At 35.9% G+C, this 11848-nt stretch overlaps 3 protein-coding genes and 1 non-coding gene across 4 annotated transcripts; 3 read left to right on the forward strand and 1 right to left on the reverse strand.

Annotated features, from left to right (window-relative positions):
* Nucleotides 1-491: 491 nt before the first annotated feature.
* Nucleotides 492-2970, forward strand: LOC111498875 (cytochrome P450 714C2-like). Its single transcript, XM_023150228.1, has 5 exons — nucleotides 492-783; nucleotides 854-1080; nucleotides 1715-1956; nucleotides 2090-2459; nucleotides 2530-2970. Exons 1-5 carry the CDS (start codon nucleotides 492-494, stop codon nucleotides 2953-2955), a joined length of 1557 nt encoding a protein of 518 aa, XP_023005996.1. The 3' UTR covers nucleotides 2956-2970.
* A 366-nt stretch (nucleotides 2971-3336) lies between these two features.
* LOC111499040 (agamous-like MADS-box protein AGL62) lies at nucleotides 3337-3999 on the reverse strand. Its single transcript, XM_023150484.1, has one exon. The coding sequence runs from the start codon at nucleotides 3992-3994 to the stop codon at nucleotides 3350-3352; it is 645 nt and encodes a 214-aa protein (XP_023006252.1). The 5' UTR covers nucleotides 3995-3999; the 3' UTR covers nucleotides 3337-3349.
* A 1669-nt stretch (nucleotides 4000-5668) lies between these two features.
* LOC111499131 (TBC1 domain family member 13-like) lies at nucleotides 5669-10990 on the forward strand. Its single transcript, XM_023150615.1, has 9 exons — nucleotides 5669-6194; nucleotides 6288-6380; nucleotides 6496-6600; nucleotides 7223-7366; nucleotides 8274-8372; nucleotides 8470-8598; nucleotides 9132-9311; nucleotides 9869-9985; nucleotides 10583-10990. The coding sequence occupies exons 1-9, from the start codon at nucleotides 5892-5894 to the stop codon at nucleotides 10745-10747; spliced, it is 1335 nt and encodes a 444-aa protein (XP_023006383.1). The 5' UTR covers nucleotides 5669-5891; the 3' UTR covers nucleotides 10748-10990.
* Nucleotides 10991-11759: 769 nt separating this feature from the next.
* On the forward strand, nucleotides 11760-11846 carry TRNAY-GUA. Its single transcript is given in 2 exon segments — nucleotides 11760-11796; nucleotides 11811-11846. It is a non-coding gene; the product is annotated as a tRNA-Tyr (tRNA).
* The last annotated feature ends 2 nt before the right edge of the window (nucleotides 11847-11848 follow it).

The raw sequence follows: 11848 nt of genomic DNA on the forward strand, positions 1-11848 counted from the left end.
TAACAATAAATTTAAATACTTCCGTTCATCCTAATTTGATTTTAAAGAAAAAATAGTTTAAATTGAATTAATAATATTTATTTTAGGCTAAATTAATAAAAATACCATTTAATTTTACCTTCTATCTTAAAAATATTCTTATAATTTTTCTTCCAATAACACTATTTTTTAAAATTTCATCGACATTTTTCAAGTACGATTAAAATAATATTTTTTAAATAAAATACTCATGAAAGTTTGTTAAAGATACATATATTTTTTTTGTGAACATTTTTATTAATTTATCCCATTTTATTAACATAATTAACATTCTTATCCATAATCATCGTGACAGCGTATTCTTGACAAAAAGACAAAACATAATAAAAATAAAGAGCCAAAAATTCTGTTTCAACAATTTCTAAGTGTAACACATGCATGCGCCTGCCAAATTCGAAGCTAAATCGAAATTTAAAAAGCCAAAATCAGAGTTCGAACCAGGTCTCTCTCTAATGGCGGCGGCGGCGGCGGCGGCGATGGTACTCTCTCTGGCGGTGCTTCTTTTCATCTTCATTTTTCTTCACCTTCTCGAATCGTTCTTATGGAAGCCGGAGAGACTAAGAGCGAAGCTCCGTAAACAAGGAATCGGCGGTCCTACGCCGTCATTCCTCATCGGAAACGTCTCTGAAATCAAGAAAATCGGAGCCCTAACTTCGGCGGCGAAGAGCACGGAAGCTAATTCGGTTACGCATGGTTGGGCTTCGAACCCGTTCCCGCATTTGGAGGTGTGGCGGAATCGATACGGTAATGGATTTAGAATTTGGAAGGTTTTTGTTTGATTTGTTTGTTGATTGATTGTGTTTGGGGATTTTAGGGCTGAATTTCGCGTTTTCGAGCGGGACGGTTCAGACACTGTGTGTAACGGAGATAGAGACGGTGAAGGAAATCAGTATGTCGACGTCGTTGAGTTTGGGGAAGCCTGATTACTTGTGGAAGGATCTTGGGCCGTTATTCGGCTTGGGTATTTTGTCAGCTAGTGGCCCAACTTGGGTTCTCCAAAGGAAGATCATTGCTCCTCAACTCTACCATGATAAAGTCGAGGTATAATGGGAATTCTTATAAATCTTCCCTTCAACAAAAATAGCTTGGCTTCAACTTAGGTATACTTTGCCATCCGCCCCTTACGAGCCTAGCGTCCTCGGTGTGTTTGTCTTAGAGGATGTTGGTGGGAATGATGAGTGTGTATGGTAGGAATAACGGATCTCACGATGGTATAATATTGTCCATTTTGAGCATAAGATCTCATGGATTTTGCTTTGGGCTTTCCCATTAGACCTCAACATACCAATGAAGATGGAGATGTATTCCTTACTTATAAACTCATGATCATTCCCTAAATTAGTCAATGTGGGACTCCTTCCCAATAGTGTAAGGGTGCATGGAGCGTTTGTAAGACATGTATTAAGCATAGGATGGGGTAAGCAGGAGCGCGCACGTGGGAGGGGGTATGAGGGGGTACACTACTCAGTGTCTAGCTTTGTTACCATTTGTAATAGTTTAAGTCCATCGCTAGCAAATATTATCCGTTTTGGCCCGTTATGTATCATCGTCAACCTCATGGCTTTTAAACACATTTGCGAGAAAAAAATTTCCACCTTTTAAGAAAAAAAAAAACATGAAAAACATGAATTTAGTTCGGAGCTTAAGATATTATTCCAAAATCTTGAATTTTCAGGGCATGACAAGTCTGATGGTGGAATGCATGAACTCCATGCTAAGATTATGGGAAGCAAAGGTTGAGAATGATGGAGGACAATCGGAAATGAACGTCGATGGATATTTTCGAACCATGTCTTCCGATATTATCTCGAAGGCCTGTTTTGGAAGCGATTATTCCAAAGGGAAAGAGATATTCGAAAAAATTAGAGCTCTTCAAGTTATCATGGCCAAAGAAAGCATCGGTATTCCAGGTTACAGGTACAAGTTCGTAATATGCCTCACGACTTCTTATTTTAAGAACTGTGAATGTTTGTCAAATTGAAACTCAACTAGCTAAGACATATATACTCGATCGAAAGGTCAGATGTTCGATTAACTTTTCATCTTACAGGTACTTCCCCACCAAAAAAAATAGAGAAGTTTGGAAGTTAGAGAAGGAAATCGAGTCATTAATTTTAAAAGTGGTAAATGAACGAATCGAGAGCCGTTCAAACGAACAAGACTTGTTGCAAAAGATTCTCGAGGGTGCGAAAAATCTCAAAGAAGATGACAAGTCGTTGAATATAACTCGGGACAAGTTCATTGTCGATAACTGCAAAAATATATACTTTGCTGGTCAAGAGACGACGGCAATAACAGCATCATGGTGCTTGATGTTACTAGCAGCACATCCGGATTGGCAAGCTCGTGTTCGTTCGGAGGTGCTTCAATGTTGTCGAGATCGGCCTGTCGATGCAGATACCGTTAAGAACATGAAGACGGTATTCCTCCTATGATTGCCTACTAACGTCAAAACTCTGATTTACAATTCTAATTTATGGTTGTTTGCAGCTGGCAATGGTGATACATGAGACACTGAGACTCTGTCCACCCGGAACTCTTGTCACAAGACAAACATTAGAAGACATAAAGTTAAAAAACATTATAGTTCCAAAAGGCATAAACATTCAAATCCCTATCGCAATCATGCACCAAGATACTCGTCTTTGGGGACCTGATGCACACTTATTCAATCCAAATAGGTTCAGCAATGGTATCCTTAACGCTTGCAAGAATCCTTATGCTTACATGCCGTTCGGGATCGGCCCGCACGTGTGCGCCGGGCAACATTTTGCATTGGTCGAAGTGAAAGTGATACTGAGCCTTGTTTTGTCAAGGTTTGAGTTTTCTCTTTCACCTTCTTACAAGCATTCCCCTGTCTACACATTTGTTATGGAGCCTGAAAATGGAGTTGTTCTCAATGTAAGGAAGCTATGAACTTTCTCTTCATTACCTTTGGAATATGTGACCAAATAAAGGGTATTTTAGTCACTATATTTTCGTTGACTTTTCTAAATAAATAAAATAAAAAATATCGTGAATTAGTCGAAAGATATTTCTAAGAGCTATTTAACATCAACATCCGACCTTAGCTCAGTTGGTAGAGTGGTTTGAATCCCACAGGTCGGATTTTTACTTATTTTTATTTTCATTATTTCCTCCATTCTTTTGCTTTCTTCGGCGTCGGAGTTTTGGAGTTTCAGTCGCATCATATCACTAAATATGTACTCTCACGAGCTTATTACACGATCCAAGCATTAAAATCCGGTGGAGATCACTCTATAAACAGTTTATAGGTAAATAAAATGTAGAGAAAAATAACTCAAAAAATCTAAAAAAATCCTAATCCCGTCGCGACATGGTGGTTCCCGGCAAGGTGAAACGACGGCGGCATCATCGGCGGTGGCGGTGGCGGTAGCGCTGGTAACAGAGGTCCTCCGATTCTAACCGCCGTCAATTTCTCGACTTTCTCCGCCACTTTAGCTCTCAAATCCATCAATGACGATCGGAACTCCTTCAATTCCTCCAACCTCATCCCTTCCACCGCCTCCTCCCACCAAAATCCGCCGCTATTTCTTGACTCCTCCGATGCCTGAATCAATTCCTCTGCTCGCTTCTTCTCCGCTTCGAACTCCAATACTAAATCGGCAAAATCGCGATTAAACTCCGCTACAGGAACGTAACTCTCCGCCGGCTTCGGCGGTGACAAATTCCCGGTCAGATACCGATCCAAAAGCACGTCAACATTCGGATGACCGAAACAAAAAACCTTATCATTCGGAGAGAAGACGATGATGGCAACCTCTGCTCCGCAGAGCACAGAAAGCTCGCCGGCCTTCTTGAAAAGTCCGGCACGGCGCTTCGAAAACGTCACTTGTTTGCTGCTCTTCTTCTCTAGCTTCTTGATTTCGATCTTTTGACGGCCGAGAGTTTTCTTCATCGGAATGGATTTTCTCTGTAATTTTGGTTCCTCCATTGAAGACCAAAACCAAGCTTCTGGTTCCTTAAAAAGGAGCTGAAATTATGTTTTAATTTTGGGAAGTTTTTTTCGAAGCCCCAAAAGGAATGTAATAATTTGATTGGTAAAAAATGGTATGAAATTTTTGTGATTTAATAATTTTATTTTATTTAGTTTCGGTAATTAATATAAGTAAAAATAAAGTGAGTCAGCTATTTATTGTGGTAAATTAGTCTTTTAGTTCATTCGTGTTAGAAAATGAAAATAAAATAATAATAACAAACAAATTATTTCCAAATTTTGCATTAATTATCCTATATTTTGTGATTGATTACGTGATTTATGGTAACAAAATTTGGAAATAATCTTTAATCATTAAATATCATATAGAACAATATTTTTTTACAACAGTAAAATAATATATAATATGAAAAAAATTAAATAAAAAATTTTAAAAAATTGTTCAATTCGACTGATATTGTCAATCGTACTTGGTTCTCAATTCTCTATCGTTTGTTCTTCAATATTCTTAACGGTTCAAACAAACTTTCTCGTAGTTTTAGCTAATGAGATTCTCACAACCCATAAACCTTACGGTCACTGGCCCCAAATCAACCATTATTTTGGATGATCTCGAGATAAAAGATCCCTAATTTCAATATTTATATAACTTTGGGTGTTCATATAACTCGATAACACGTCCAATACAGACTATCCAAACTAAACCATAAAAAAGTTGGGTTAGGTTAAAAAAAAAAATCGAGTTGGGTTGACTTGGGTTGACATTTTTTTTAGTATGGTCAAGTTGACCAACTCGAAAATAAGATTATAATTAATTCAACTCAACTTTACTTTTTAATATATTAAAAATATTTAACATTTGCCATCGATATTATGACATGTTTATATTTGATATTTGAGTTTTATGAAATTTTAGTTATTAATGTAACATGCATGGTGTGTATAAGTTTAATTTTTTAAAATAATAAAATAAAAAATAACCGACAACCCAACTCAACCCAACCCGAAAATGGAGTATTGGGTTGAGTTGGGTTATGACGTTTATTCGGATTGCTTGAGTCACCAATTGTTTATCTGAAATTTCATATCAATGGAAGAGGAGAATGAAGCAGTCCTTACAAAGGTATTGAAATATCTCCTAGATGCGTTTTAAAACCTTAAGGCTTATAATAATACGTAATGGACCAAAGCGGACAATATCTGATAGCAATGGACTTAGGCTGTTACAAATGGTATCAAAACAATATGTCGGGCGGTGTGCCAGCAAAGACACTAAGCTCAAGGGAAGGTGGATTGTGAGATCTCATATCAAAAACCTCTCCCTTGTAAACGCGTTTTAAAGTCATGAGATTTACAATACCAAAGCAGACAATATCTACTTTATGGGTCTTCAAACCTTCGTGTCTGTATTTAATAAATTTAATTTTTTTTTTAGTTAAAAGGATGTACAAAACATAAATTTATTATATAAAATTGAAAAGTTTAATCATTCATTAGGATTAGATTTTTGTCAACAAAAAGAAAACCCTTTAAAAGGAGTGAACTATTTGTTACCCCCGTTGAATAATTTTAAAACCTTAATTTTCAATATAATGACGCGGCGTTATTTCATTTGTCGGTCGCGAAATTTCTTGTGTTCCTCGGTTACCCAAGTTTTTCCGAACCTTCTCCCACTTTCGTCCACAGAGTCCCCTTTTTTTCAGAGAGGCAACGGCAAACTCAAGAAAAAGATGTTTAACGAATAATTAAATCGGAGAGGAAAAATGGAAAAATCTGAGCTCGGAGCCCTAGCAATCGAAGCGAGAGGTTGAAGACAATCTCAATCGGTCGAATTCGATTCATCGCAAATTATTGCAGTAATTTTGTTGTGAATTCGTTCGCAACGGAGCAAAATATGGTGAAGAAACGTGTGCCGGATTGGCTCAATAGCTCTCTCTGGTCCTCCACTCCTGTTGACGACGATCGCCTCCACCGCTACACTTCGGAGCCGGCCACCACCACGTCGTCGCCGGAACCCGTCGTTGAACCTCCGGTTCCGGTTCCTCCTCCGTCTGCGAGCACCGTCGTTAGAACCGAGTCTCCCAAGTCGGATACTAGAGACTCCAGGGTTAATAACAATGTGAGCAACGACGATAATGACACTTCCTCTGGCCCTTCTGCTGAGGACGTATCTCGCCAGGCACAGCTTCTTGTTGAGGTTTGCATTTTAGTGTGATCTTGTGCATGTTAGGATTGTTCATTATTCTCATTTCTTTTAGTTGTTGATTGTTTCATATCTTTTGGATGGCAGCTATCGAAGAAGGTCATAAATCTACGTGAATTGCGTAAAATTGCGTCTCAGGGTATATCGGATGGTCCAGGAATTCGTTCAACCGTCTGGAAAGTATGTATTCAATAGTTTTTATTGTGCGTCAAAATTATCTGCTGGAGAAAATTTAACTAGATTTTTCGTGAAGAGTCTAAAATAAATTGTGATCGGTTCGTTTGATTGATCACAGCTCCTATTGGGTTATCTGCCACCAGATCGTGCGCTCTGGACGTCTGAGTTAGCTAAAAAGAGGTCTCAATACAAGCATTTTAAAGAAGAGCTTTTGATGAATCCTGTAAGTCATATTGTGGAACTTGTACTCTCCATTTTGGTCTCTAACATTTTGTAGAGGGATTCATTTAGTTGTCCGTGGTTTAGGGGCTGATCACTTAGCTTTGAGGACAGAAAGGTCTTGTCGACCAATTGGAAATGAAAATGAAAGAATTGCATCCAATTTTCTTCATTTCCTCTCCCAAAATTGGATTTCTAGATTGATAGTGACAATTTCTTAATCAAGAATTTAATTCTCATTGTCTTAATTTTGTGACCCCCTTTTCACTTTTTTTTTTTTTTTTTTTTTTTTTTTTTTTTTTTTTTTTTTTTTTTTTTTTTTTTTTTTTTTTTTTTTTTTTCTGTTCTTCGGATTGTATTCCTTTTTATCTACTTTATTGTGGGTCCTCACCAATTTAGAAAGTATTTAATTCTGTACAGTGGTACATCATATGACAGCATTTCTCTTTTCCTTTCACAAAATACATACATTATCAGTTGTTTTATTCATATTCTAATTAATCGACATGATTCTTCTTCAAATTTGTTACCATACGGTAAACAAAGCAAAAAATGATATGCTGCAATCAGTACTGTCTGTTTGTATGTACAAACATAGTATTCTTACTGTTTTTGTGGCTAGTCAGTCAGAAATTTCAAGGAGGTTGGAGAAAGCGAAAAGTTACGAGCATGATGAAACGAACAGAGGTCCACTCTCAAGGTTAGAAATAAGTCAAGAGGAACATCCTTTGAGTCTTGGGAAAACCAGCATTTGGAATCAGTACTTCCAGGTATCCTTTATTATTAAACTTGTGGATACAATTTTTATCCCAGTTCTAATCTTAAGAAATCCATTATAGTAATGTACTCGTAGCAAAAGTGTTTATGTAAAATTACTGGGCCTCTCTGTATTGAACTCTTCATCCAAGTAATTCTGTAAACTGTAACCTTCTGTCAATCAGAATCCTTCAAGTGTACGATGAGATTTTCATTCACATCTTTGGTGAACTTTGGACTGAAGTAGTTGTGTTGATTCGAACCCTAAACTAAATAACTAAATCTTTTCTTCTTCTCTTAGAGGATGGAATGGTGTTTGTTGATTTTAGAATAATCATGCCATAATGAAATTTTTTTTATTTTTCAGATGAACTTGAGTATATCATTTATGTGATCATTCTCTATGAGTTTTCTTCTAGGGATTATTTCATGATAAATATTATTAATTGGGAAAAATCAAGCTTATGAAGAGGTCAACTGTTTATGCAACTGGACCCTTGTAAGTTTACATAGAATTGAAGAGGGAACTCAAGACTGGAGAATTTAATTTGGAAAACATGTTTTGGTGTTGATAAGTTTGTAGTACTTGAAATTTATAATTTGTTGTATATTGAGATCCTGATAGTTGACATTTATGAGAAATTTCCCTCCCCTCTAAGTCATTTGATGACCTGCTTTTTCTGAGCCTTGGCCATGATAGAAATCATCAGACGTCTTCATGTTATGGAAAAATATGCTTATACTTGATTTTACGAACGTCGTGCTCTCACCAAATTTCTATATTTACTTCAAAAATATATTAGTCATAACCTGTCTCTGTGTTTCATTCGTATTTTTCTGTTTGCACTGTTTTACATTGATAAAACAGTATGAACATGTGTTATTACGTCAATCTAGTCTAATTTATCACATACATGTTAGGACTCTGAGATTATAGAACAGATTGACCGAGATGTGATGCGTACTCATCCAGATATGCACTTCTTCTCTGGGGACTCATCACTTGCAAAATCTAATCAGGCCAGTCTTTGATTATGGCATAAATAATTGGCATGGGTTATTAGTTTTATAGAGGTTAAGACGATTATCTTATGTTAATTGTGCTTTGTACTTTCAGGAGGCTCTGAGAAACATCTTAATTGTATTTGCAAAGTTGAATCCAGGAATTAGATATGTTCAAGGGATGAATGAAATTTTAGCTCCTCTATTCTATGTATTTAGAAGTGATCCTGATGAGGATAATGCGGTAATTTTTCTTTACACCCCCTTCTCCCATTCCCCAACCCCCTGATTTAAGCTCCGTATTCCTGGAAATGTGCTCCTATATCAGTTGGTCCTTTTGCCTAATAGCTATTGGGACACATTTTGATTGCTAAAAATTTCGGTAGTGAACCTAATCATAGCTCAATTGGTAATACATTATAACCTCGACCAAAAAAATGTCATCTTGTGCATATATCACAGAAAGAAGCCTTGAAAGAAACGCTGTGTATTAAATGGATTCGTTTTCTTAATGACAATGTTGTTATCAGAAGTTAAATTAGAAATTGTTTTGGAAGATCATGAGGAATCAATTTGATTACCATGAAGTTCTTTTCCCAAAACAAATCACTGTTCCTTCTAAAGGAACAATAATTATGGCCATTTAACTGTTAAATATTATTTTGTTCCAACAATGTTGATATGAGAATCAATTTTTTTTTTTGAATAAATCTACTTCTGACCGCATGAACTTTTTGTTAGGTTTTTCTTTATTGATTTTTACTGTTCAAATTTCAGGCATCTGCTGAAGCAGACACGTTCTTTTGCTTTGTTGAGTTGTTGAGTGGATTTAGGGATCATTTCTGCCAGCAATTGGATAATAGTGTTGTGGGAATTCGCGCCACAATCACAAAGTTGTCTCAACTTCTGAAGGAGCATGATGAAGAGCTCTGGCGTCACCTTGAGATCACAACCAAGGTATAATTTAATTTTTGATATAGTTTTGAGCCTTCAATTATTCACTATTTTAATTTTATATTTGGCTATTTCAATGCTTATTTCTTTTCGTGATTAGTCCTATAGATCTCCACTATAGATTATCGCAACCACTCTTAGAGCACCTACTTTCTCAGATTACAATTCAGCAGGAGAGTGCATTCAAATTTGAATTCATAAAACTTAATGCACTAAGATTTTCATAATTGTTTTGAAATTGTTAACTTAAAAGTTTTCTTATCATTTTCCTCAGCTTTGAATGTTCTTTGCTTCTTGATTGTTGAACATTTGGGTCCTTATAACTTTTTTAGAAAAAATGAATATTGGTTTTTATGGCCATTCACTCATTTGCTCTTTACTGCTCCAAATTTTTATCACCTTTCTAAATTCTTAATCATTTTATTTTGCATATCTAGTTTGTAGGCTATTGTTTCCATGTGTATTACTCTTTTTTTAGTACTCAAAACTATAATACCTGATGATACTTTTATTTAGTACATTTACTTATTGTTGCATTTCTCTGTTTCGTCAAATGACAGGTAAACCCCCAGTTTTATGCATTTAGGTGGATCACTCTCCTCTTGACCCAGGAGTTTAATTTTGCAGACAGCCTTCATATATGGGATACAATTTTGAGTGATCCTGAGGGTCCTCTGGTAAGCTTTTCTTCTTTTAGATTTAAGTTATCCCCTCAAGATCCATGTATAAAATACGAACCATTTAGTAAAGAACTATGGTATAAGAGTGATCTGACTTCAAAACGGGATGAGAAATTTTGGCACAATGAACTACATGTCCGGTTCGGATAGCTATTTGTCTTTAGATAATCTTCATTCTGTTGATGATTTCCTTATGGTAGTTACAAAAAACTATAGGCATTGCTAACACAATGCTTGTGCATATATTATGTAAGAGGTTGCACCTATAAATGCAGGAGTGTGTTGCGAAAATGTGCTTGAAATTGTAGGAGAATTCTTGTAACAGTCCAAGTCCACCGCCAACAGATATTATCCCCTTTGAACTTTCCCTTTTGGGCTTCCCCTTAAGATTTTTAAAACACATATTCTAGGAAGAGGTTTTCACACCTTTATAAAGAATGTTTCGTTCTCCTTCCCTACCAATATAGGATCTCACAATTCTACCCCCGGTTAATGGGGTTGGGACCGTTATGAAATGAATTTTTATCACTATACTCGGTATAACATTTCAATTGTAGCAAATTGAGGTAGACCTGATATTCAATCAATTTGCAGGAAACACTTCTCCGAATATGCTGCTCGATGTTGATTCTCATTAGACGACGCCTACTTGCTGGCGATTTTACAGCTAATCTCAAACTGCTGCAACACTATCCCCCAGCAAACATCAGTCATTTGCTCTACGTTGCGAACAAGTTGCGTAAACAACCTTCGATCTGATCTCTTTTTTTCTATGCTGTAGTTGATCTTGCGCTTGGATTTCCTGTTTGATTCTAAAAGATTATAGTGTTGGTCAATCACTGGATGTAAATGTTGGTTGAAAGAATGACTTATAGGGGCAGGATATGTAAAAGGATTGTTCATTAGGTGTTGACTTGTAGCAGTTCTTCTTGTGGTATTGATCCTTTTGTAGTTGCACAACTTTGGTTCATTGTTTATTCAATTTTCCTCGTTTCAGCTTCTTTTTGTTCTTTCATTTTTCCTTTGCCCTCCACGATTTTTAAGAGAATTTTATTTTATGTGTTTGGGTTTAGCAACAAGGGAAGGACTCGAACCTCAAACCATTCTCGAGGCCAAAGAAAACGCTCTTCAAAATCATAAACACAACCCTTCCCTCGTTAAATTCAAAAAACAGAAAATAAAATGCTATTTATACCGCTCAAGGTCATTGCCAATCAAAATTGTCCGCTTTGATTTGTTATTTATATCTATCTGCTTTTCAGTTTTAACATGCATCTCTATTAGTGAGAGGTTTGTCTACCCTTATAAGGAATACTTAGAGGAGATCCAACTCCTAAAATTGTTTTAAAAAGTATATGATGGAGTGAAAAAAATTATTGGGAAACTAGGAAATCAATAATCTTTAATTTTAATAGACTATCAATATATCAGTTATCATCTAAAAAATTATGGTTTGATTTCCGCTATATAATTGCATTGAGGAACGAACCAATTCGAGTTAATTGAATTGAAATATTTAACAATAAATTACAAATCGGTGATATATATATATATAATCGATAACCAAATTCTCTTAGATTAATTGTTTTCATTAAAATAATAAATGCAATAACTTGGATTTTTTTCGTTGAAACTTGAGTTTTTTTTTTTTTTTTTGAAATTTGTACGCTTAAATAATTTATCATAGAAATCATCGGTATTCTCTCTTTTCAAATTTCAAATTATAATTAGTTTATAATATAATTATTAAAAAGCCATCTTCGAAGAACATCCGACCTTAGCTCAGTTGGTAGAGCGGAGGACTGTAGTAGATCGCAGCTTAATCCTTAGGTCGCTGGTTCGAATCCGGCAGGTCGGATT

This window comes from Cucurbita maxima, unplaced genomic scaffold, assembly GCF_002738345.1.
Source record: "Cucurbita maxima cultivar Rimu unplaced genomic scaffold, Cmax_1.0 Cma_Scf00026, whole genome shotgun sequence".
In the NCBI taxonomy this organism is placed as follows: Eukaryota; Viridiplantae; Streptophyta; class Magnoliopsida; order Cucurbitales; family Cucurbitaceae; genus Cucurbita; species Cucurbita maxima.

Excerpts from the sequence above, each read along its gene's own strand:
- LOC111498875 (XM_023150228.1), top strand. The coding sequence starts at position 492 with ATGGCGGCGGCGGCGGCGGCGGCGATGGTACTCTCTCTGGCGGTGCTT. Across the intron at positions 1,081-1,714 it reads TCTACCATGATAAAGTCGAG|GGCATGACAAGTCTGATGGT; the intron begins GTATAATGGGAA and ends TTGAATTTTCAG. Across the intron at positions 2,460-2,529 it reads CCGTTAAGAACATGAAGACG|CTGGCAATGGTGATACATGA; the intron begins GTATTCCTCCTA and ends GGTTGTTTGCAG.
- LOC111499040 (XM_023150484.1), bottom strand. The coding sequence starts at position 3,994 with ATGGAGGAACCAAAATTACAGAGAAAATCCATTCCGATGAAGAAAACT.
- LOC111499131 (XM_023150615.1), top strand. The coding sequence starts at position 5,892 with ATGGTGAAGAAACGTGTGCCGGATTGGCTCAATAGCTCTCTCTGGTCC. Across the intron at positions 6,601-7,222 it reads AAGAGCTTTTGATGAATCCT|TCAGAAATTTCAAGGAGGTT; the intron begins GTAAGTCATATT and ends GTGGCTAGTCAG. Across the intron at positions 7,367-8,273 it reads TTTGGAATCAGTACTTCCAG|GACTCTGAGATTATAGAACA; the intron begins GTATCCTTTATT and ends CATACATGTTAG.